The sequence below is a fragment of the Pseudopodoces humilis genome, chromosome 3 (genome assembly GCF_049639895.1).
Source record: "Pseudopodoces humilis isolate 2021_Gansu_Grassland_sample_001 chromosome 3, ASM4963989v1, whole genome shotgun sequence".
NCBI classification, from domain to species: Eukaryota; Metazoa; Chordata; class Aves; order Passeriformes; family Paridae; genus Pseudopodoces; species Pseudopodoces humilis.
In genome coordinates, this window is record NC_142202.1 from 13,630,185 (window position 1) to 13,656,659 (window position 26,475).

A 26,475-nucleotide genomic window follows, 5' to 3' on the forward strand; every position below is an offset into this window, starting at 1 on the left:
ATGTTTGGATTCCAGCCACCACTCAAGCCCAGCGATGATTTAACATGATTTCCAGTTCTTTCTCTTGGTCTACCAGCAGTATCTTGCAAGGCTTTGGGTTTTAACCTTTTCTGTACAATTATCAGAACTGGTATCTTGGATTAAAATGAAAAGTGTTGGGTTATTTTTTTCTTTATTTTTTTTCTTAGTTGGTTTGATTTTTTTGTGGGTTTTTTGTTGTTTTGTTAGGATTTTTTTTTTTTCTCATAACCTAAGGTCTATAAAGATGTGAATTTGAGAAATAAATAAACAAATATTGGGAAAATAAATGGTGCAAGTAAATGGTGAGAATTTGAAAGAGGGAACACTGGAAATAGTTTAGTGTCCTCACCAGGAAACCAGAAAAAAGGAAAGTTTGGTTGGTTTCTTCTGTTTTCTTTGCTTTTCCACACTAGTTATGCATTTCCAGCTTTTGGGAAAAGAAAGAAAAACCAAATAGTTTCCCACTTGTCAGATGCCAAAAGACTGAGTACCAGGTGGATGTATCCTATCAGCCATCAGCAGAAATCTTTGCTTTCATTGCTTGATGTGCCAACCTCTGAGAAGTGACTCTTCTTACCAGCATTCTGATAGAGGTTTCATGCACCTCCTGGATTTTCTGCAGTATGTCAAGCACTGATACATTGAAAGCCATTCTGAAATACCTTTCTTAATTTATGAAAGGGCACAAAACCTGACTGTAAGTACAAAGATGAGGTATGACAGGAGAATGCCTGTTTCTGTGGTGTCTTGACTTGCAGTTGACTAAGAAGGGGAAAAAAAAAAGGTTAATGTTGGAAAAATATGTTGGATATTTTGCCACTTCTCATAGGGAAAAGCAATAAAAAAAAAAATAAAATGTTAGGTTAATGATGTAAAACCCAAGAGAATGAATTTAAAACTCAATATTCAGAAAATTTCTATATCAAATATAAGAGATGTATGCATTCAAAGAACTCTTCCCAGATGGTTTGTATTTTCTGTGTCTTTTCCAGGAAACATTTCCTCTGGAAGATGGTAATAAGAAATAATGATGGTTTATTAGACTAATATATATATATAGTTATTCCATTAATCTTGGAGTTCAAGTGTGTCTTCTGTCATGTATCCCTCACTTCTGAAGCAAGTAGTATTATTTTAAAATATGCATCTCCTTTCAGGATTGAGAAACCCAGAGATTATTTTAATTATTTTGCACAGATTTCTATCATATAGACTATTAACCTCTATTACATTTCAGTTAAAATGTTCTCCCTCTTAATAAAACTCAAGAAACGCTTCAATAAAATCAAAGTAAACCTTCAGTTAGTTCTAAGACTTTGTTACTGGATTCACCAGAATGTGTTGCCTCAGGGGCTGTTGCTATCAAATGCAAGCTGGCACACTTGAATTTCTTCTTCTCAATTTGTCCACCTGTGGGAGTCCCAGTGTTATTGCTTTTCCTTGGAAGTGGCTAAAGGTTGTAAGTATTATGAGCTTAGGTTGTCTGCAGTCTGTTCTAAAACTACTGTTGAGCCAAGTTTGCATGCACTCATGTCTGGCTAATTTCAGAGTTACTGCTACAGAGAGCAGCAAAGTGTTGCTGATGTTATAGGAAATATATAACATGTTTGAGTGTATATATATGTATATAATATACTATATTATATATTATATTATTATATATATATATAATATAATAATACTAGCATGGGTTTTGCTGCCTTTTGGCAGATTGGTAGCACTGAACTAGAGTCCAACAGGGAACAAACTGCAATGTCAGCTGCTGGCTTGATTTGCATTCCACCTTTCTTGCTTGGTTCTTGGGTTCATCAGCATTCCTGGTGCCTCATCAGAAGTCTGTTAAGTATTTAGAGTACACAATTCATAAAGCAGGCTTGAAAATACTCCACTGGAGTTGCTAGATTACAGCAGTTGCTGCCAGAGCTTTTGAAGACAAAACATTTTGAAGTGACTGGTATGTACACATGCACACATACACATCCTATACTGCTAGAGCAATCAAAGCTCCCAGAGTTTCAGAGCACATTAGTAACATAGAATTGGAGCTATCTCACAGTTTTATCCAACTGCTTTGAAGCCATTAACATATTTCTCCTTAGCCTGTGAGCTTGGACAGCAGAATTTAAGCTATACACAAAGCCTACATTGCACGTTGCAGTCATGCACAGGCCAACAAATTAACTTATCTTCCTATTGCAGAAATAAAAGCTACCCTGGCCTCAGAAACAGGACAGCTACGTGGCCAAAGCACCTCCAAACCATGAGCTTGGTGTTTCTGGAGAGTTTCTGGCTGGGGCTCAGAGCGTCACGGGCTGTCTGTAGATGGATCCGAGGTCCCTGTGCATTGCCCAGGGAGCAGTGGTGGTGATGTGGTGGATTTAGCAATAGTCATACCACCTTCGGATCTGAGGTTCAAAATAATTTCCACAGATACAATGTTTAAGCAACTTCTTGAAATGCATGCCTCCTCTCTTTTGGCCTTCCTTGGAAACTCTCCCACCTCCTGCATGACTACGCTCTGTTATTGTGGCCGTAGCAGTTTGGAATAGATAAAGGCACAGTAGGAAAAGAAATTGATTCCATTATTATGTTCTCTCCCAACTGAGTGAGACTGAGAAAAGGAAAACACAAGCTGAGAACCATAAACAGTGCAGTGGACTTCTATGGGCTCTGTGTACAGAGCTGATTTTTACCAGGGGAGCTCTGATATGATCATCTTTGCTCGTGGGCAAAAAACAACTTTGCATGTGGGAATGTGAGCCTGTACTGTTTTGGATCATTGACAGAGAGAGCACCATTCAACAGCAGTTGAATTATTGCAGTATTTAATGATACACAGACATTTCTATAGTGCCCATCATCAGGGTGCTGAAGAGGGAACCTCTCACTCAGCATCTGTTTGAGGCTGTTTCTGATAGGAAGGATGACTTCTAAGTTTATTTTGAATGAACAAGTGATAAAGGAAAATTTCTATCACTTTACTATGCAATTGAGGCTGGCAAAGTGAAAATAGTAATTTAGTATGGTTCAGTTTTATAGGTATCTTTCCTTTCTGCACTACCATATTGCTCAAAAAAAAAAAAAAAAAGAAAAAGGAGAAAATATAAACCAGCTCTTTCAAAAAGGTTACAGGCCTGCTAGATGGAACATAACAAGGCTGAGGGCTGAGATCAAGTTATCTCAACAGGTTACTGTAGGTCAGCTGATCCATGGTAATTCTGTGTGCACACAGTCTTAACCTAAGACAGACAAAAAATAATGTGACAAAGACAAATGAAAAGTAATGTTATCTTGCAGTGGGGTGCAATGACTCAAATTCCTGTATGATAATGCAAGGGCTTAGAAAACCCCCTATCTACATAGAAAAGTGCTTATTGCAGCATCATGTTTTGTTTTGTGTTCTAAAGGGCAGTGCACAATGGGGTTGTAATTCATGTAATGTTTGGCATGATATCCAGAACTTAAATTTGATATAATAATCAGGAGATCTTCAATTTGAAACACAGATTTGCATCCTTGTTTTATGGAGGTGTTACAGAGATGACCACAGGCGCTGGAGAAGTGTGGAAAAAAATTAAGTGTATCCTTTAAAAATGGAGTTTTTTGTGGTTTCAGATACACAAATACATTACAAGTAAAAATAAAAGAATCATTGTAATATGTTACGAGCTTTTAGGGTGATATTTGCTCTTGCATCTGCCTGCTTTGTGTCTGTGCACAGTATTTCTGTACAAACGTAAGGAAGTCAGGAAAACTTGGGGTTTTTTTCACTGGAAGGTGTTTATCTATAAAGGAAGGCAGAAAGTCTGCTTTCAAATCTGCATAGCATTCATTTCACTTGTCAATACCTGGCAATTTGCAAATGGTAACTTGGCTGCAGCCCCACATGCTCTAACTTTGGAAAAAGTGCTGATATATGTGCCGTGTATGCCACTTCTTTTTACCCCCACCTCTTCTATTCACTTTAAAGTTGTTTTTTTTTTCCTTTGCCATTTCAAAAAACAACTAAAATAATATATGTATATGCATATATATAGCAAATAAGAAAACTGGTATGTAAAATGTAGAGTATGAATAGTATAATTATGAATCACACTAAAATTAGGGAGCTTTATTTAATCCTCAGAGCCTTAAGTTGCATACACCATTATCATTACATGCTGGTTTTCTGCATTTCAAAAATTAGTAAAAGAGGAGATTGCTTTAAATCAGGACAAAGTTACATTTCTTTGTTTATATTTCTGTTTTAAAAGACTAAGCATATGAATGAAACAGGTGAAACAAATAAGCTACTGCATCCACGGGAAAAAAAATGGGTGAAATTTATTCTGAGTCTAGTTGAAGCAGCTGAAATTAAGAAGAGCTGCAGTTACCTTTCCAAGAAAATTGGGAAATTGCTATGCAACTCACACCAGAGGCAAAGGAAGATGAGCATGAATTGGATAAGGTGGATCCCTTATTGACACTCTATAGACAAGGAGAAGTAGGACCTGCAAAAGGAGAAATATTAAAACAATCCAAGAGGGAAAAAAAAAAAAAGAGGAATATTTAGAACATTTTTCAATCAACTGAGTCAACAAAAAATATTTTTCAGACTAATTTTGCAGATCTCATCAGGGAACACTCCTTTAGATGTTTCAAGAAAGATGGTAGCTGAGGAGCTGATAGCGTCATGCCAAAATGGTGAGGAACTGCAGAGGTGTTCAGCAGCTGCTCAGCTGTGTGTAACTGCAAGCACTGCTGGAAAACAAAGCCAGATGTTTAAAAAGAGAATAAAATAAAGTGGACAAACCCTTGAGTTCTTTGCTTGGAGGACTTCCAGAGACAAGGAGGTGCAGAATACACTTATTGCAGGAAGCAGTGCTAGGGTAGTAAGACAAAGAGCAGACACAAGAGCTCTGCTAGAGATGTGGAACTGGTTCTGGAAGATTTGATGTGAATGACCAAGACATACAAAGTAAAGTATTTCATTGTGTTTCATCTGGTCATGTAAAAACTTCATGAAATATTTTAACTTTAAAGAGGGATATACCAGTTCCAAGAATATGCAATTTCATGTAGAATTAGCAATTGTGATGAATAACTCCCTAATCTCATATTGTGCAGTGCTTTTCTTTTTTTTTCTCTACCTTTATTGAAGAGTAGAATTGCTTTTATAGGAGAAAAAAAAAATATGAAGCCCTTCAGTTAACTTTAATAGACATTAAAAGACTTTATTAAAGTGCAGATGTCCCATTAGAGTGAACATTTTAATAATTAAAAGTCAATAAAAATGAAAACATGCCAAATGACAGTCATTTGGAAAATCTACTGCCTTGGTGCCAGATATTGGTGTGCATGGGAAGTCCCCTTAGCCCTAAAAGCACTCAAACACAGGAGTTTATAGGGAAGTCCCAGCAAAAGAAAAAGAGTCTCTGGCCTTAGTGAGAACAATACCATGTCCCTGTGTCAGCAAATGCCTTTTCCTGCTCTCTGGCTCTGAACAGGGAAGTCCTTGTTAATCAGCCAGTGTGGTCTTGGCTTAATGATTCCGAATCACTACAATGCGATGCCAAAAATCTCTCAAAGAGAAAAAAATAAATCTCCTTCTTTGTTATCAGTTATGAAGACCCTAAGTATGAATGAGGGTTAAAAAAAGGAAAAACAGGGTTGATACTTGGCTTTTATGGCCAGAAAATTCTTGTATCTCTTCCAAGTGACATTATAAGGCTTTCTGTTTTGAAAGTCTAAAAGGAAAATTTTTGTTTAATCCTCATGGAGGTGAGGGAGAGGACAAAGACAGAAACCTTAAGCTTTCCTCCATTTTCCTCTGTCCTCATCTTGATCTGAATCTCTTGTAAAAGGAGAGAGCTCAGTTTGGTGAAGTAACTCATTTGGAATATCAATTATCCTTCAAAAGCATGTCCCAGACTTCCTAAGCGGTCAGGTTGGTCACTGCCACACGCAAACTTTCAGAAGTTACATCTGAGGAGGGAAGATGTTGCTAGAAATCACACAGTGTGTTGAGACACACTGTCTCAATTTCTTCTAAAACAGCTCTTAATTAGTTCTTTTTGTTCTTCCTCTTTTTTTATTTTTGTTTTATTTTTTTTTTTTCCCCCGACTATGCAGCACCAGGGAAAAATTGGAGTTAAATTCAATGTTGGGACGGACGACATCGCCATCGAAGAGATGAACGCCATCATTAACGATGGGAAGTACCACGTGGTTCGCTTCACAAGGAGTGGTGGCAATGCCACCCTACAGGTGGACAACTGGCCCGTCATCGAGCGTTACCCAGCAGGTAAGGGCTCACACAAACACCTGGCACTGAGAGGGTGGGGGGTGCCTGGAGTTTGCCTCGTTTTGCTCCTCTCCTAATGCAATATCAGCTCCTTTGAAGTGTTTTAGTAGCTACAGGGGTAGTTAAAAGAATCCTGAGCAATACGGTTTATGATGGTGGCGTTTCCTGAGTTTAAAAGCCCAAATTCAAGTTATTACTGGAAGTGGATAAATGTAGTTATCGAGGCATGAAGTAGTAGTTTTGTTTCTTGCTATAATTTGTTTTTATTGCATTTTTGGTTTAGGCGGGGGGAAAAAAAAAAGGCTTTGACAAAAGCTACAGTTTAAAGTGACTCACAAGTCTATCCCCAAGTGATGGGGTGAAACACTTACTGAGGAAAAGGTTGTCTGTGTTCTTCTGATTACAAGATTACAGCAATCTGAAGCTTACGAATTTAGCAGGTCTTCCAGCAGACACGAACCAAATGGCGTCACTGCTAACAACTGTACAACCAACCACCCAAACTGAGGTGCCTTAGCTCCAAATGCAAACTGCAGGATATCATTTATGCAGATGATGCTGGTGATGTGAAGAGGACCACTAGTATGACAGCAGAGCTGCCTTGAGCAGGCCCATATTTGATTTTATGCAAATGCCATGCGCTGAGGATTACTATGCCACTAATTTGAATCATTTTTAAAGGCAACAGGCTTTCCAGATATGCAATCCCTTCCTTATTGAGTAGGACTACTGAGCCATTAATGGTGACTTGTGCATCTGCATGTTATCTCCTAACAGTTGCTCTGTGTGTTTATATTAAGCAAAAGGCAGCAAATCTAGAGGTGTAAATGAAGGCAGATATGCAAGCCAGAATGCCTATTGTGTAAATGACAGCTCTGATTTATCATTTTAAAAGTAGAAAAGTCTTCATTTTTGGTAGTGGAGTGCAGCAGGAGGGTGTGCTTCACTAGTAAGGAATGCATAAGCCATTCCATGGACTAATTATTAGCATTGGATGTGGTTTTTTTTGTTTTTGTTGTTGCCATTTCAGTTGCAGTCCAGCTATTTATTTTACTTTTTAAAAAATAAAAATAATTTTTAAAAAATACACACATTAAATATAACCCTTCAGAAAATTTCTTGGAAATAATTCAGAATAAATGAAATCCTGAAAGTATGTATTGGGAAAGAAACTATGTATAGAAGTTTTTTAAAAAACCCACCTGTGTGCCAATATGCTAGGAATGAATGACAGCTCTGGCAATTAGAGCCATCAGTGGTTTCTAAGACACATCTATGAGAGGTGATAAACTCTTGAGGGAAAGGGGGATACTGAATGAAATATGCTCAGTGATATTTCAGATATTCCTGTTTCCCCTGTGGCCCCCTGGCTTTCTAATTTTGCAGTGTTTGATAAATGGTTGCTGAAATAAGGTGTGAGCTGGGGAGGACTTGTCATCATTTGTGTTCTAGACCTATCCAGAACAAAGGGAAAAATTGGCTTGAGGTGGTTTGCTTGTTTCTTTTGGTGTTTACCTAAATGATGAGCATGAATTCACTGCCTCCAAGCTCGAGAGAGATGCATCCCAACAAAGAGGAAGTCAGGAAAATGTGCCAGGAGGGCTGTGTGGGTGAACAGGGAGCTCCTGGACAGGCTCAAGCACAAAAAGAGGCCCTGAGTTTTGAAGCCAGTGGCACAAAGAACTCGTTTATACTGAACAAAGATCAATTCAGAAAATAGAGTGATTGGATTGGTGGAGTGGAAGAAGGTTGGATGTTTTCTTTGAAAAGGAAACCAAAAAATTAGATCTTGAGCTTCCATGAGCAATCTATATGCTGGCTGCATTTCCAGGCATTCTCAGTTGCTTCATTAGGGGCAGTACAGAATCCCTTGGCTTGTTTTATTGCAGGATCTTCTAAGACTGCTGTTGGCCTGTAATTTTCTTTGACTTTTCCATAGTAATATTTTATGCCTCCTGTATGCCATAGGACTGCTTTTGGCTGCTGTCCTCCCACTTTTCACCTTCCATCTCTTCTCCCTTCCCAGAAAGAGACAATCTAGCCACACCTTTCTCTTCTCTTTCTATGCTGCTCCATCAGGTTTGCCAGTTTTCTTGGTTTGGGTTTTTTTTTAAATTAATAATAAAACCAAGATTAGGCAGTTCAATTAGTAAAGGTGGTACACTTACATATGCTGGATTTATTTTATTTTTTTTTCAAAGATAAAATTAAATAATCAGTTGGATGTTTAAAGCATACCAAATGAATCAGGTCTTTCTTTATGAGGAAAGGTTTATCACAGAATAACACACAGGTTGGGATGCCTGATTACAAGACATTGCTTGTGTGTGTTTTGTGTCTTAAAATGCTGGGTGAAGATTTTCTGAGAGAAGTTTCTGGTCAGAGACTCGGGATTTTCCAGTTTCATTGCCTGTGTGTCCTTCATCCAGCCCCATGTAACTGCTGTGGATAAGGATACCCAAGGCCCAATAACAGCTGCTACCTTGCACAAAAATATCACATGGCAATGCTTCACAGAGCTTCCATGGTGCTTTGTGTGCTTTACCCAAGAGCTGCATAAAATGCAGAAGAGAGACCCTGGGAGATGAATTGAATGTAGTGTGTCTCTCCTGTGACATCATTCCTGATCCCACTAGATCTGAGTTTGCTCTGGACCAATGGACTTTCAATTTATAACTGAGTGGGTGTGAAATAAGAGAGCTCTAAAAGGAAAGGAGGCAGGGGTTACTGGTAGAGGATTATTATCCTAGTTAAGGTGGATGGTTATTTTTTGAAATATAGTTGGGGAAAATGTGTTTTAGTCCAAGACAAACATGAAGATTTCAGTATCCTGAAATGGCTGGATAATTTTCAGAAACAGAGGTTTAGATTTACATATGTATATTCTTCCAGACTACCATCAAAGTAATTTTTTTACTCTGAAGTTTCTCTCTTGTCACTTCTCTGAATAAAATGTTAGAGCTATGAGGATGTACATTTCCATTTCTTCCCTTTATTAAATGTTTATCCTGCTTTTCCCATTTCTTTTGTTTGTGGCTGGTCTGTAGCCCTGTGACTGTGAATGGCACACTAGATTTTGATAGTTAAGATGCCCATATCTTCACTTAATTTATTTATTCCATCTGTCTTAACTAAATTCAGTGTTATGTCTCTTTGCTGAATTAACACCATCCCTCTGCATCTTCCAAAAGAACTTTAGTATTTCATCTTGACCTCTTTTTCAGATAGTAAATTCACATTAACTTATCTGGATGCAGCCTAATTTATGGTCATATTAAACAGGAATGAGAAAACTGCTGACTGTGCAGTCAGAGCTCCTAATCAATAGACTATCCCCGTTTCCATGCAGATCCTTTCCTTGTGGCTTATCTTGTCTGCTTTATTGTCTAGTTTTAATTGCCCTTCCCAATGATCTGGCTCCTCTTGTGGTGATGCTTCACAATAGCAACTCCAGTTGCTTATGTGAAGGGGCTGCTCTTGTAACTTCAGTTAGGTAATAATTCTACATTGAAGTGTAAGTTTCCTAAGGATTCAGAAAACAAAGAACTTGTTAATTTGTGTCAAACTGAACTAAGAATTATGATCAAACTTAAAAAAAAAAAAGAAAAAAGAAAAAAAAAAGAAAATTTGTTTTAATAATAGCAAAATATTCATTTTAATATTTCCTGAATAAAATGTTCTGACTTTTCATGTCAAGATTGCCCAGCGTCTATAGGGGATTTAGGTAATCTGAGAAAAAAGCATTTTACTTAATTTGAAACATATTCTTCCTTACCTGAAAGAAAATGCGTTTCAAATAAGATCAAATAGTGAGGAGAAAAAAAATCCAAAATCTTTATCATAACAGTGCTTACTCATAATCATATCGATTTATCATGAAAAACAGTTTTCTTAATTTTTTGTTCCTTAGTAGAAAAATGTGTACATTTTACTAGTCAGAGAAAGTATATCAAAACAAGGTAGAGGACATTTTAAAGCCACAATAACCACCACTTACTATGCAAGAATTTCAGAATCACTTTTCTGACACTAACTTCATGCTCTCTGTGGTCAAAGGCAGTTTGCCCAATGATGATTCTTTCAAAACACACAGCACAACTAATCATTTTACCAGTGAGGATTTTCTCTTCATTGTTTCCACTGTAAATCAGACTGATGTAGAATTTTCTATCTAAAAAAGTGACCTATTACATATAGGGAAGTGGGTCTAGGGTTTCAAAGCTGCTCAGTCTGCTGAGAAAGCTCAGCATTCCTGGGACCCTGCAGCAGTTTGGAAGATACTGTCTGATGCAGACAAACATCTAAAACGATTCCCTTCCGGTCATCCCCAGATCTCTGCTTAGCCTTGGAAAAGCATAACTTTGTTGCAGCTGTCCTCACATTCCCCATGGGTCAGGACATGTCAGGGATGTGTCTGACAGACCAAGATCTGACAGCATGAGCGTGTCACTCACATTGCTTGCAGAAAAAAAGCTTGTCCAAAGCATTACCAGACTATGGAACAGATGTATCTCTGTGGTTGGGAGGTGTAAATCATGATGGAGCACACACACCAAAGAAGAACCCGTGTGAGAGACGATGGATGCTGGCAGAAGAGCAAACTGATTATATGCTAAGTTATTATGCTATGCCAGTACCTCTGCAATATTGCAATATGGCAATCACCATCTCTAAGGGCTTTGGTATAACATAGAATAACTCTGTGCTAGGTTTTGATTTGGGGTATTTTTTTGGTTAGTTGGTTTGGGGTTATTTTGGTGGTTTGATTTTGATTAAAGAGATGAGATCACACATGTCTTTAGGGACTCTCTCTGGATCTGCGGGATAAAGGTTGTTCATGCAGAAAATCCAAGGGCTAGGGGAAGGGGACATGTCATTTAAATGCTTCTCTTGGTCCCTGTATTCTAGAAAATGGAAAAAGTGTCTGTCTTCTTTTCATGGGATGCACCTGACTTTAAGATAAATGCTAGGAATCAGCTATTACCTTGTATCCTATTTAGGGTAAATAGCATCCATTTGTCTTGGGTTTTTGTGTGTTCAGGATGACTATAAAATAAACAGGAGACATTTGTGTCACTACATTTGTTTCTCCAGGAACGGATTAGCATTTCCCAAGCGACCCATGTACTTGCCTAACTTGCTTACTACTGGCTTAGAAATAGCTTCCAAATTCAAGCCCCTACAGCCACTTCTGAAGAGGATCAAAGATGTTTTTCAGGTGTGTGGTGGTAGGGAGACATCTCAAGCACTTTCACAAACGTGTCTTTGAAATTCTAATAAAAGGGACAGTCAGCCTGTTATTACCACATCCCTGCAAAATGATAATGATCAAGGTGATGTACGAATCTGACAAGTAAACAATCACTCAGTGTTTGCCTTGCATTGTGCCAAAGAGGAAATTTTCAAACCTCTCTGACCACTGCTGTTTGGACACAGGACTTTCAGACTGGTTCACAGGAAAATAATGGAAGCTTCTGACTGCTATTTATTTGTTCAGCAGCACATTGCCTGTACCTTTTTTTTCTCACCGGGTTCCTCCTTTGGATAAAAGAATCCACCTTGGTTCTCTCTTATGTGTGTTCCTTTACTATGGCCAGAGTTTTGACTCCTACAATCAGACCTGTCATCCCTCAATCCTGATTGCAAAAGCTTGCAGACCTGGAGGAATCTCTCCTTACTTGTCCCCAAAGACAAAATAAAAACTGCCTTTATGCCCAGGAGGGAAGTCCAATGGAAATGTGAGCTCACAGCAATTAATCTTCTGTGAAACACAGACTGCCCCATGTCTCCTGGTTTGGATGATTTTCCTGCTGTGGGAAACCAGCAGTGCCAGCAAAATACAGACACCTCATAAGACTTCACTTCCTTTGGAGATAACAGTGTTTGGAGAAATTGAGAGGATTTCTTAGGAGCTCTCCATCTGGGAATAGGTAGAAAATGAATGTGCAAGTAAACACTTAATGTATAAATTTATGCCATAGGTATAAAATCAGGCTTTAGAAGTGGAATATGTGAGTCTAAAATATTTAGTCTATGGAATTAGTAAGAAGACAATGGGAAAAATAACAGCTAAGTCAATAGTTGTTTTGTGACCAAGTCTCACCCTCCCTGATTTGGAAAGCAAAACTCATCAGTGTTATTTAGGGCTTTTCATGTGTCCATGGAGTCACATCTCCCTGGGGTTCTGTTTATGCTGAGGTCTCCATCTGGGAAGGTCTGTTGGTACTTGTTATAGTTAAACCTACTCTGGTTTCGTAGGAGATAATGGGGTATAAATATGAATGAGTTAACATACTTGGGATTTTTGATTTGCAAAAAGTCTTTGATGAAGTTCCATGTGAAAATATTCAGGAAGAGTTTACCCAGCCCTGGTGGTAAAGGTTGAGTTCTTTGATGGATCAGATTCTATTTTAGAGAGAACAGGGTCACAGATTCCCACCTAGTAAAAATCAAAGGAGTAAATAAATTGATTTTCAATGAAAGTATGATCATTTAAACCTTGTTATATATTGAATACCATTGATTTTTTTTAATATAAAAGTTGGAAACCATACATACAGGCTGTAAGAGAGACAAATTCAAGATTTCTACAGAAGAAAAAGATTAGTGAAGAATTAAAAAAAATATGCTTCCTTTGACAGTCAATGATAAAACAAAATGCAAAAATGAAAGTCATAAAAATCTAAAAAGGTATTTTGAAATAAAAGCATTTAATAATCCCAAGCTTTTGCATTTTTGAAATTCAGAAATTATTGGTTTTGCGCAATTTATTTGCATTTTTTCTAGAATGAGAGATTTTTCAAAATCTTCATTGGCTTAAACAACATTTTAACCAAACAGCATTTTTCATTCTTATCCCAGAGTTAAAAAACCAACTGACTCTGTTGGGTGTGCACTGTAGCAGTAAAAGTAAAGTTGGTCTATGAAAGATGATGCATGTGGGTGAGATAATCTGAATTTTCATAGAAAATATTTTTAATTGATTGCACTGGTTCAAGACGAAGAGTTAATGCTCTACACAGCTCATGGATTATTTTCATTATCAGTCAAAAAACAAGTTCTGAGAATGTTTAGAATGCTAAAGAAAATATTAATGGAACTAAATTTAAATCAATGGCCCACTTTCCCTGTAAAGGATTAGTGGTTTGGATGGCTTTTTTTCCCATTCCAGATTTTTTTTTTTCCATGTGTATTTAAAAGTAAGGTTAGTGATAGAAGAGCTTAAGAAATCAGAAATTAAAATGTACTGGGTCAAGTCTGCTTCTTTGCATAAATTGTTTCTCTTAGAGGGTAACTTAGAAGAAACATTCTACTCTTGAGAAATTTTCTTTTGCTTTCAGTTCAAGCCCTTTCCAGTCCATCCCACTTTGTTCTTACGTGTCTTTTTCAGAATAGTTGTCTCATTTCTCTGTTCATAATAACCTTTCTTCGATGCTTTTTTTTGTTTTGAATTTGTTTTTCAACTGCACATGATTTTGAAAATGGACAGTAGTGAGAACACAAGGACCTCAAGGATATATGAAAACAGTAATGCAGATACTAATTCTGCATTTTAAGACCTTAATTTTCTTTTTCATACCTCAGAACTGGAAAGCCCAATGTCACTGCAGCTGACTACCAGCTGAATGTCTTTCCTCATGAATTGTCTATCAGAATATACCAATTTAGGGCAAGAAGTGGTGTGACTTGTCCTATATCCTAAGTGTGTGACCTGCACTTTGTAGTACTTCACTTAGAAGCTTTGGTGTCACTTCTGTTAATTCTGAAGGGCTCCATTCCTCTTGACTGACATCTGCAGCCTCTTTAGCATTACCACCATGTCTACTTTCATGTCATCTGCAGATTTCATTGAGTGGATAGCACTTTATAGTGACATCAGTGAAGAAAATACAAAAGATGATTTATTGCAGAACTCAGCTTGGGTGCTGGGGAGTTCCACCAAGGTAGTTTTCCTGGGGGAAATCCATTGTTTTTCCTTGCAGTCATAACTGCAGTGGCTTCTGTGAGCGTTCCTACGGCACAGCCCAATGCAGATTAGGAACTCACCATGACATTCCTCTTGTTAATTCCATGTAGAACTCAGCATTGAGTTTATCACATTTCTGTGACTAAAACACATGTAGGTCTTCCACTCATTCAACTAGATGGCATCAGTTCCCCAAAATACGTGGAGAGCTTTGGTACATCTGACCCACCTACTATTCCTTGAGAGTTTTTATTTTTCAAATATAGTTAATAATAGCGGGGAACATAAGGGCTGGAATATGGTACAGTTGACACATTGGCAGGTCTGAATGCAGCAAAACAAGGACTGTTTATCATCCGTTGGAGTGATTCACCAAGAAGATAAAGAAGACACTGAATGAAGTGGGAGTTGCAGAGAGGAGACAACTCCAGTGCTGGAAGGAGATGCATCCTGGGAAGATGGGAGCCTTGAGTTGATACAAGACAAGAAGCCCTTGAATTCAGAATCTGTCAATAGCTACAGCAGCAGGATGTCAGTCTGTACATGGGATAGAGGAAGGAGGAGAGAAAAAACCCTTGTTCAGTGCTATCTTTTGGGTTTTTTTGTTGTTTTGGTTTTTTTCATTCAGCTTTTTACTCTACAGTTTTTACACTCCTGTATTTTTTCCACAGTTAATCCATGATTTGCTACATGACATCATATGAAACGCTTTACTGAAATCCAGATAAATTAGATATACTTCATTTCCTTCGTCTAGAAAATTAGTTAGCTTGTCAAATACAGCTGTTAAACTAGCCTAACATGATTTGGCAAAGTTTTGCATTTTATCTCATTTTCCAATTGTGTTCATGTCTTTAATTATTTCTTTTAAAATTTGTTCTAAAGCAACATGTATGGCCAAGGTCAGACTAAATATTTCAACTGGGTAGTTTTTAAATTCTTTTCATGTATGTGAAGCTATTACATTTTCTGTTCTCTACTACAAGAAATAACTTGTCTCATTGGATAGCTGGATTTAAAACTTCCTGGCTTCTTATTTTTAAGTTCTGGGATAAAGATCATCTTTATCACTTTCTGGCTACACAAGTTCAGTAAAAATATTTATATTGGTTTTTTCTGAGCTGTAGAGATCTACATTAGACACATTCCTGTTAGTCAATTCATTCTGCTCCCTTGGATCACCATCAGCCTTCCTATAAAGTAATTCTCCTTGACTCTATGATCTCTTTAGTTTATAGCACTTTAGAATCTCTGGCTTTTGAACTTAGTTTATTTTCTTTGGGAGTTTTTTTGGGATTAATTTCTGGCAATTTTTCTTGAGTATTTATTTATTTTTCTAATTCTGAAAGGCACTGCTTTCTTTACTGACCAAGTCTGGGATTTTAACCTCCTGTAACATAGCCTGTAATAGTGTGGTTGCTCAGTCTAGCAGGTCTCCCTGGTATATTTTAACCTTGCAGGTACAAACTCAAAAAAAATTATATATATATATATATATATATATATATATATAAATTCTTTTAATACTTTATAGAATTTCCAAGTGTCATTCCTGGCTGAATTTAGCGCTTATACTGATTGCATAATCTGACTTCCTTCACCTTATCAAATTTTGTTCTTTTTAAATCAAGAATCTGATTTACAGGCTTATTTTTAGTTGCCCTAATATTAATTTAAGTCAACTCCTGATCACTCAATCAAAAAATGTTTCCTACAGTTAACTTTTCTATAATGTCTCCAACATTTAGCCAAAATGAAGATAAAATTGCATTATTTTTTATTGGACAAAATCCTCGGTGAGGATTTCCTGTTGTAGGAAACTGATATCTACTTATTCATGTTATAACATCCAATTATAATATGAATAAAAGGAGGCATTATACCACAGCGTAAAGTATGTAGAACTTTACTTTACTGTAGGCATGGAGAACTAAAAATAAGACAAGAAGTTATTTAAAACTCAGTTCAGTTAGTTCTACATAGTAAAGATGGAAGAAACTATTCTGGAAGAAACAGGAATCAAAATATATGAAAAATTCATCTAAGTTACTGAGACACAAACCAGCAGTTAAGTGATGGATGTAACTAGGCCAGTGTGCTACCTTGCCTTTGTAATTGCACAACTGATTTCTTGCATGTTTTTCTCATTTCATACAGCTCTGACTGCTCTTTGGTTATGATTAAATGTATTTGTCAGCATGCACCCTGGTCTCGCCTTCTGTATAATTTTATTGTCAATGTGAAAGATGGATGTTAACAAAAATAGAAGTTTATTTTCCCATTCTCTTTGGGTGAGACTCTGTTGCAGCTTACCCAAAGTCAAGGAATTTTTATTTTTTTAAGAAAGCATTTCTGCCCTTTGAGAGATTATGAAATTCTATCCTGCTGCTGCCTTTAAATAAAGAACCTAGGTGATACCCAAACAAAGCACTGCAGTAAGTCTCTTTAAAAAGTGGTTTCAGTAAAATTTCCCAAATCAGCTTTTTAATTTGACAGCTTATCAGGTCTTTCTGTCAGATAATGCAGTATAATAATGCTTCTGAGTCTGCAGACAGATTTTTTTTTTCCCCCCTTTATTTTTCATCTTGGATATCCCGGTGAAATACAAAGGCTCATCCCTTCTTAGGCTTGTTAGATCCTGTAATTAAATTCAGATCTCGATAAAATGTGTGGCACAGTTGTCATTACTTGATCACAGAAGGTATAACACCTTTCAGTTAAATACAGCAAGGTGGCACAATGGAAGGAGAAAGAAAATGTCAAATGAGCAGTGATTCAGAAAAATGTTTTTAAAATACTGAAAGAAACAGAGATGTGCTCTTTTTGTGTCTTTTGGCAGAGGATGGGCCAATACCTGCTTACCATAATTAGGCACAGGGTGATGTGGAAATGGAATTTCTGGAGACAACAAGCTCCAGGAATTCAAGTTAAAGGAATAAAATTGGAATGAAAACAGACCCAAGAATGAGACATGGGATATCTGTCACAGCTGGTCCCTTTCACCCCTTCAGGAAAGCCCTTATCTATTAACAATTCCCAGAAGTCAGATTACAAAAGATAAAATATGGCCAATACTTAGATGTTCTTTTATGAACTTGTATGTGTCTTGACATAGGTTTTCCGTGTAACCTGTAGCATCATGCTTACCCAATCTAGCAGGGCAAGTTAGAAATGGAGGATTAACATCTTGTCAGTTAAGAAGAGAACAATTTACTCAAACTCTTCCCCAAGGAATTTTAGCTGCGTGGTTTCCGTAACAATATAATGCTGGTATCTCTGATGGCATCAATGATTTAAAAGAAATTTGTCATTCTTCTTTTCCTTCCCAGGGAGAGGACCGTGTTGTCAGTGCAGAGATTTGAACAGATTCTTTTGTTTCTCCTTCCTTCCAGCCCCCAGTGGGTTTGCAACTATCTCATTACACAGGACTTCATATAACGTGGCACTCGCTGAGCCAAACCAACAATTCACTCACCCCAGTGAAATAATTTCTGTGTAACACTTGGGTTGCTATGTTTGTGACTGTGCCCCTTTCCTGAGATGCCTCACTAGATGAGCACACACATGAGTCTGCTCTAAGGCTCCCACTGAAGCTCCCAGTGGCTGGTTGAGCATGCAAGAGCAGAGTACAATGCCGCGTGCTCCTTCTGCAGTGCACTCTATTTCCATTATCTGCTGGGGCAAGCCTGGAGTCAGTCTGCAGTGGGAGCCTTTCTCAGGACAGAACAAATCAATGTGGTGTTGAGCCTTCCAACCAGACAATCTATCACATGGAAAACAAAATTAATTTCTCTGCAGTGCTATTGTGTTTTAGGTGCTCTCAGAAGATGAGGTATTTTTTTTTATTTGGGGCACATTCGTGCATGTGTCCCCAATACATTTTACTGGTGGCATGAGGTGTGACAGCAGTACAGTACTTTATGTCTGCAGGATAAGAACTTCCATTAAACTAACTAATTCAGGAATAGTCACTATAATTCATACTGCAGCAGGGAAAACAGCAACTTGCTCTGTCCTAGATATATTTTCCAGAGAGCAAACTGCATTAAGCAGGTATCCAGAAGGACACAAATCATTGCTGTATGGAACATATGAGCATGAACATTCTTTAGACTCTCTTTCTCCCATTTGGGCCCTGTGAACATGGAAGAGAATCTCTACACCCATCTCTTAATCCCGCAGTGTGATCAGATTTCTTAAGTCTTAAGCACTGTTGGTTAAAAAACAAACAAAAAACACCTTGCAACTGCAGCATCCACGCTGGCAAAATCATTTTTTTCTTTAATACTTTGGATTTGATATTAATGGCACCATAGCTGTAACAAATTCTACTGTTGTATTATATCATGCATACACAACTAAGTTCAGAGTGTTCCAGGAGAGTTCAAAGAGCTACCTTGGCCCTAGCAAGGTATAGCTAAGCCTACCTAAGATAGTTTTATTTTTTTTTCAGTCCATCCTACCTGTCAAAAAAAGAAAACCGTGTATGATTTATATAACCTAGAACTCTGAGCTTCAAAAGGGGCAGATTGTGTAGTATATAGCATTTCAAATAAATTTGAAGCAGAAATTCAGTGTATCAGAAGCATTAAATGTTGTAAAGAACATCCTAATTTCAGCCCCTTACATGCAGAAATTAAGTGAATTAAAGGCAGTGAAATTATGCTTTTACAAATTGGTTTAATTGAGACGTGAATGGTTTATTTTCCTCAGTGAACTATTTCTAAGGAAGTAAATGGTTTTTCTGGTACAGCATCGGGTTTAGTAGACATTAAAAAATGAATGAAACAGTCGTCAAGGTTAAGTATATATAAAGACAATCTTGATTTTCCTGTTTTACAGATCTGATGGGCATTAATAAAGGAGAGGTTTAAATTCTTTAAATTACAGTTTTCACAATAGGGAGAGAATAATAAATATGTCCTTTGCAAAAGAACAAATGGTGCTAAAAATATAACTAGCTGGCTACAGGGCTAAATCTTGAAAGCATACTCTCATTTTCAGAGCACGGAATTGCCTCATAGCAATTTTCAGCCAAAGGATTCTTTAGCATCTCACTTTAGGGTCCCAGTCCTGGAGCTTCTCTCATGTAAATTCGAGCGAGTTTTTTTGTCTGAGCTGAACTATAAACTCAGTTATGGCTGCACTGTCAGTTCCAGAAAGCTGTGGTAGGATCTGGTACTCATGAAGGATTTGGGCAGTGAGGTTTCAGACTGTTTCAGCATTCCTCCTCCACTTTTATTTTAAGTTCTCTAGTGCTCACGGGTATCCTGTGTGTAAAAATCCTCCTTTAAGAGCCAAATTGCAATCAGAGAAGAGCAACACTGCAGAGGGCAGTGCGGCAGTGACACTGGGGAGCCTGCACATCACAGCCACATGTCTCGTTTTCAATCCCAGAGTTAGTGGATATTCCTCATCCAAGTGGTGAGCAGTGAATATAGTTAATTTTTCATTAGTCAGCCTGAGGTAATAAGCTCAGCATTGCATACATCTGATGGTTCTCAGTGAGGGGCACTCACTGACTGGAACACCTCCAACCACTGGGGTTCTCTAGTGGCCCTAAAAAGCTTATGGCAATGTAGACAGTGTACTGGAGAAACAGAATTCCAAGGAGACACTTGTGGGGGTCTCATCCTCCAGGTTCCTCTGTATGAAGCATCACGCAAGGCTATGGAAAAGGAGTTTATGGAAATGGCTTTGTGGGCACAAAAGGCTAAAGCATTAAGAACTGGGGAGGATTTTACCACCTTTGGCAGCACCTTGAAACAAGGTCTGGAACAGGTATCAAAGTCTGTATGTAGGGTCTGTGGTTCTATGGAAGAAAACAAATTGGTGTGTGTGTAATGAGATCCCCGGAGAGGCACAATCTTAAGTGATTTATACTGTCAGAAAGAAAACTATGCAGTGTCTTGATTACAGTCTAAATGCTTTCAGGAGAAAAAAAAAAAACCAGTAGATGCTTACAGTGCTCTTTAGGTGTTCCTAGAAAGCTGTAAGCAGAGCTAAGAAATTCATGGAAGGAATTAATTTCAGCAGTGAGCCTTGTGGTTTTCACTTCTGAGAGATTTACCTCATGGTGTGTCATCACATCAGCAGAAGGTGGTTTCCTGGAAGTCCTGATTGTGCTGCTAATAGGTTATAAATTAACCAAAGAATAGTTTCATGGTTGAATACCTGGTTTAGTGGGTCAATACTCATATCCTTTGATGTATAGTTGACATTAGTCCCATGTCTTAGGAGTGTATTATCAACATAAGAATAATGCTACTGTATTCATAATGCAGATATAGCAATAACTTTCCAGGAATTAAAGTCAGAATAGGGGGAAAAAATTAAATGTTTCCAGGTATCATTTCTACATCCAGAAACATTACTGTGCTAATCAACAGCTATGTGATGCCTTAAATATGTCAGTCCTATTGCATCAAACTGAGAATGTGCTTGCAAAAGAGCAGAAAGAGAATACTGAAACTATTACCTAAATCCTAATATCTCATTTATCTTTCTCAGTTTTGTATATTTATACATCCATAAATCCTGATAAATTCCTGTAAGGAATGATTCTTAGTTAACTGCTTGCTTATCCATTCTATCTGATAGCTCACAGTTTGTTGCATGTAATTTTTGCAGTAGCTGACTTTAGTTAAAGAGCATTCCATGGAGTAAGCCTGCATGCAGCTTTTCCAGCTGAGCTGGAGAGATGAGCCATGCTGCAGGAGTGTGTCAAAAATAATCTGCTGCCTGTACACTTCCCTTATCTGTTGTAGCTCTCTGGATGTGAGCACCACGGGTGTTCTGTGCAGAAAACAAAATGGGATGTAACTCCAATCCTTGACAGAATCCTGTTGCAGCCTGGTACTTTATTGGTGGTAACAATCTACCCTGGCAGTTAGACATATTTTAGTGTTAATTGAATGTACTTCAGCCTAAGCAGTGAAAATTTGTTTATAAGTTTTAGTGTTCTGCTTTAGGAGTGGCAAATCTGTGAACATATGAATAAAAGCAAGGACAGGAGGCAGCTCCCTTTTCCCATCCAATCTATTGAGTCCATGCCAGTACTTTCATGGGTGATGATGGACAGTAGATTGATGGACTGATGTAGTCCTTCCTGCTCAGAGGCCTGAATTTTGTCTTGAAATATGCTAATTAAACTGGAATGTATTAATATTTTGTTAGCAAGTCATCTGCCCATTTTAGCTGTTACTGTATTATCTGCTTTGAATTAGATGCTTATTTAATGCTTCAACTTGCTCAGTACTATCATTTAGAAATAAAAATAATTTAAATAGCATATTACATTATATTTAATAATGCATTAGTGCTTCATGTTGGAGAAGCTACAAGAGTTCATAAAGCTGGAAAGATGATAATAGCCTTATTTAATTTCAACATGGTGGGTTTCAGTATGTTTTTAAAAGGTCAAGTGGTTCCCTGAGAAAAAGTAGATGTGTAAATTGTGCTAGCAGAGCTCTTTTCTTTCTAAAGTTGATCTTTTTCCCATTTAACATTTCATAAGTGTTTCAAAGTAGATGTCAGGTCTACACAGTGGGTATTGCATCAGCCAATGAATTTTGTAAAACAAAATGAAAAATTAAGCATATTGACAGTTGAATAGTGATTATCTATTTCCTTGAAAATTCATATATGCTTAAACAGTTCAATATTGATTGTTTTTTCATTCTGGTGCTTCAGCTCAGATTTGCTCTGAAAATCAAGCCAATAAATGAAGACCTACATGAAAGTTAGCTGCCAGCTTTGCACTGCCCATCCAAAATTTGGCCTCATTAGCTTTTAAAACAGAGCAGCTTCTCATATGTGTGTCCTGGGCAAGAGCTTAAAGCATAGGGTTGTCTTGGTTCATCTGGTGCAGGATCCACATGTGTTAGGACTGGCTTTGGAGTCACTGGCTTTCTCTTCTGGAGGCCCAAGGCTACCTTGACACCATCGGTCATCTGAAAACATCCCAGGAGAGATCTGCTCACAAACATGATCAGGCTGTGATTTAGGAAGGAAACAGAGAATTGCTTCGGTGCTCAATGCCCAGTGTGTCTTTATGGACTTTTGAAGAATAGGGGGTACTGAAATGGACTTTCCACAGATGTGGTTTGTGCCAACACTGACAGCCCTTCTCCTGCCTATTCCCCACACAGGGTCTTTGCTCAGCAGCAGGTCTTTGTCCCATTTTTAAACAGAGAAAATGAGAAGTCATGAAGCAGAGATATCAGGAGAGTGATAAATCTGTTATGGTAACCAAACTTTCCCTTCCTTGATAACTTCCTAAACCATACAAGAAGGAAAATATAGAAGAGTTTTGAAGATAGAAATTCAGAATATCTGAGCACCAAACTTCTCAATTCACTTCAAAATTGACATCTCAAAACAAAATCAAATGTTTCGCAACAATTCTAGGCCACACAACAAAAAAAAAACAAAAACAAAAAACCCAAAAACAAACAAAACATAATCAATCACAAGGGGGAAAACCTTAGCTAACTGGAAATGTCTTGCAGATTATTAGAAAATGAGCTGCATTTTATATAAAGTTAAAATGATATGCAACTTATCTTAGGTTACAGGGGAATTATTAGTGATTTTTCTAAAAAAGATATAAATAGGAGATTAGATTATTTCAGTTTTTCAGAGATAAAATTAAACCTCTGGGAGTCTACTCACAGCCATTATGCTTTTCCATGGTGGTCTTGTTGTACTTCTGCAGTCCTAAAGCACTCCTCTGCTTTTGTCTCAGTGAACATCTGTTTCCATTATTACAGTTTCTGTTACTGTGTCTTGCCAAAAGCATTAAAACCCCTCTATATGTGCAAGTTTAAACCTTTCCATTTGAAACAGATTATTCTTTTATAGTAAAATGTCTGCAAGGCATAAATACATAAATTGAAATGCCACTTTTAGACAGAACTGAAAATCTTGAGCTTCCTTTGGCCAAGGGCTAGTTTTTTTTCTTTTTTTTTCTTTTTGCCTGCACTGCTGAAACAGAACAGATTTTTCTCTCTCAAATGACATTTTCTGTCTGTCTGAGCACATTTTTAGTTTTCGGTTTGGAAAAATTTGGTCCAAATACTGACCTCTGTTTTGTTCCTGTTCTGTTTTGTTGGCTTGTGTGTAATTATGCTTGTCCCTAGGAGAATGAAATGATACAGCCTGGGCAGGTGCAGCAAGTGTGACAAAGCACCTGTATGTCCCAGGACTTTGAGACACAGGGGTTAACTCCAGCATCTTCATGTTTTGTGAAAGAACGTTTTTGAAATTTACAGCTGCAGTGAAGTCAGTTTGTGTGCTGTTGATGAAGGTTGATGCTGAGTGCTTTGGACTTCTTGCAGTGTTTATGAATCTGGTCATGTAATGAGCATGACTTTATCTGTACCCTGCACTGCCCCTGAACAATCTGCTAAAGCAGTCCAGTTGCGGCAGATTTGGAGATCACAACTGAAGGCCAATACTCTATTTTCTCTTATCAACCATATAACCAAGAGTAGGATTTAACTCCAGAAGATTTTCCCAATTGTTTCAGATAAATTTTTGTGTTACAAATGGTCCACAAATAATTTATGGGAAAAATAGATTTTTCCAAAGCCTTTCACTGAATACAATAAAATGCGAAGATATGAGCAATGACCTTTTGATGGTTTGTCCTTATTCTGATCTCAGAACTTATGTGGTGATTAAACTTAATTAGGAGACTTACCACACAGTTAATAAGTCCTTTCTTATTGATGGCTTCTACTTGAATACTGGATATTCATGGAGTTACAGCCCAGTGGGAATTTAAAATAAAAGCTGAGCAGTGTTTCCCAGTTTCCATTGTTCAATTACATAATGTATTGTTTCTGTCAAGAGACATTCTAAATAGCACCTCTTTTCTAGCATGAAATGAAGATCATCCAGATTGCTACCTGGGCAGAAGTCAGGAGAGCACCCTCAATAGCTGCTATCTCAGACCTAGCTAATTTTCAATGCAATAAGTTTGAAGCATTATCCATTTTCCAGCTGTTGAAAATCTGTTGAATAAGAAACTGCTTACGGTCAACTTCTGGTTAAAGTTATATAGAAAAGGTAACCTTAAATGCTGTGACATTATGATTTAGAAACAGTTCAGAGTCCTTATGTCAGTCTTGGGGTAATGTGGGGCATGGTACCACACTTACAATAATTCTTTCCTCTTGAATGGTTTCTATCAATTTTCCTGCCTGTTTTAGCAGCAGCCCCATAATATTAGCTCATTTAATAGATCTGTACACAAGCAGTACAAAGGATCTTTGGAAAACTCCAGATAACAAAATATGACCTTTAATTTATGAGACAAGTCTTATGTTTTCTTATCTGCTTCTTGTTGCTTTTCATCTTCTCTTTCTTGTTTTTGATATAATACACCAATCTATCAAAATACTGCATTATAGTGAGGAAATGAGAGTCAGGAAGAGCACACTCTTCATTTAATTACTAATTAATCCAGTGAAAAATAATCAAAAGCAAAACAGGGCAGAAGGTAGTTGATTTGAAGTGAAGGTTCAGCTCCCCTTGAGAGGTTAATGAGAGTTTGCAGTTTAATCCTGTAGAAAGTTGTAAAAATATTATTTGCTTTGTTTAATATGCAAGCATGAAGTAAGGAGCTTACAGGTGAATATGATTTGGTACAGGCTGTAAGATAAATGGACGTCTTTCAATAGATGTGGAAATTGTATTCTTAAAGGCAAACCTAAGTTTTGCTTTGTTTTTAGCAGTGTTATAAGCCCCTAGTGAGAGATTTTACTCTGCTATGAAGACCTCTATCAGTCGTTCTGTGAACAAATAGTCTCTTTGGATGCTTTTAATATTCATTGCAAGGAATCTGGGAGTTCCTGTAGGGTGTAAAGGGTCATATTGTACTATAGTCACTTAGTATGAACTTGCCAGGCTTGACACTTCAAAGTTTGGAGGAGTTGTACTTCATGGTGGTTTCTCTCTTTATGGGTTAAATTTTTTTCAGAAGAGCTGCACTCTAACTTATTTGCTACAGGTTCTTTCTCTAACTTAAGAGTTTCTTTGCACTTTTATCTTCTCACTGGGCCGGCAACAAGGTTTGTTCAAAATGTTCACATTCTGCAACCCTGTGCTTACATTCCCTCCAAGCATGGGAAGAGACCCAAATCAGCCTTCTGGGTATATAATTCCTCATACAATATCTTCCAGACTGACCACTACATCCTCCTGTGTTTCTCCCCACACACTGTAACAAGTAGAGCTGACATCTTTTCAGCAACAGGAAAGGACATACACCTTCATCTGGTCCACACAGAGGTCACTCCTGGATCAAATCCTGGATTGTCACTGGCTAGACAAATCTGTAAGCACTCAGCAAAAATATAGGTCAGAGCAGTGTTCCTTACAAGCACAGTGATTTCCTGAGGTGAACCTGGACCTCTTCTCTACCCCATGCACCTCAGTCTCAAGCCTGTGTGCACAACAATGGAAATAGTTGATACAAAAGAGCTTTAGTATGGGCCATTACTGAGATTACTGTGATTTCATTTCCTGGCCATGTGAGACTGTTTGTGGACTGTTTACCCCCCAATCCTACCCAGAGCTTCTGTGGCTTCCCTTCATGCCATGCAACTGACATTTCAGTCAGCTTTCATCCCTAACTGCATCTGGAGGAATGATGTGGGTCTCTGTCTTCCTCTTGCAGATGCCAGAGGAGTCATTAGGGTTCAGTTCTTCAGAAAGAGCGGTGTCAAGATCATGATGAGCAAAACTAGAGAGAGAGGGTTGTTTATAATTGGAGATAGACCTTGGTTTCATCACTTTGTTATTTATTTCCCTAACAGATCTCTGGGACTAACAATGTGAATTTGTATTCTGTTAAAGGGTTTGTTTCAAAGAAAATATTCCCTAGTCTAGGTTGCTCTTCACAGACTCATGATTTTCAACCTTCTTACTTATTCCCTTTCAAGGATGCTGCTATTTCACATCAATAACTGACACCTTTATTTCAGAGCACAAAATAGAATTACACTCCAGCCCTGACAATATAATAAATCAGGAGGGATAAAATACATATTAGTGAAGTTCACATAGTTAGTTTGTCCCAGCTGACCTATAGATATAAAGGTATGATTACAGTTTTCTTGGACTGCTTCTTCTCCGTTGTGACACAAGATTTAACTCTGACTCAAAGACTTGACCTTTGCTGCTCTTCTGTGCTTACCTT

General features: G+C 37.7%; 1 protein-coding gene across 23 annotated transcripts in view; it reads left to right on the forward strand.

The window, feature by feature from the left end:
- NRXN1 (neurexin 1) overlaps positions 1 to 26,475 on the forward strand; it is a 675,655-nt gene that overhangs the window by 548,615 nt on the left and 100,565 nt on the right. For all 23 annotated transcript variants that reach the window (XM_088053912.1, XM_088053915.1, XM_088053923.1 and 20 more), the window contains one exon: positions 6,133 to 6,304. In XM_088053912.1, the coding sequence (XP_087910038.1) occupies positions 6,133 to 6,304 (172 nt within the window). The remainder of the gene's footprint in view (positions 1 to 6,132; positions 6,305 to 26,475) is intronic.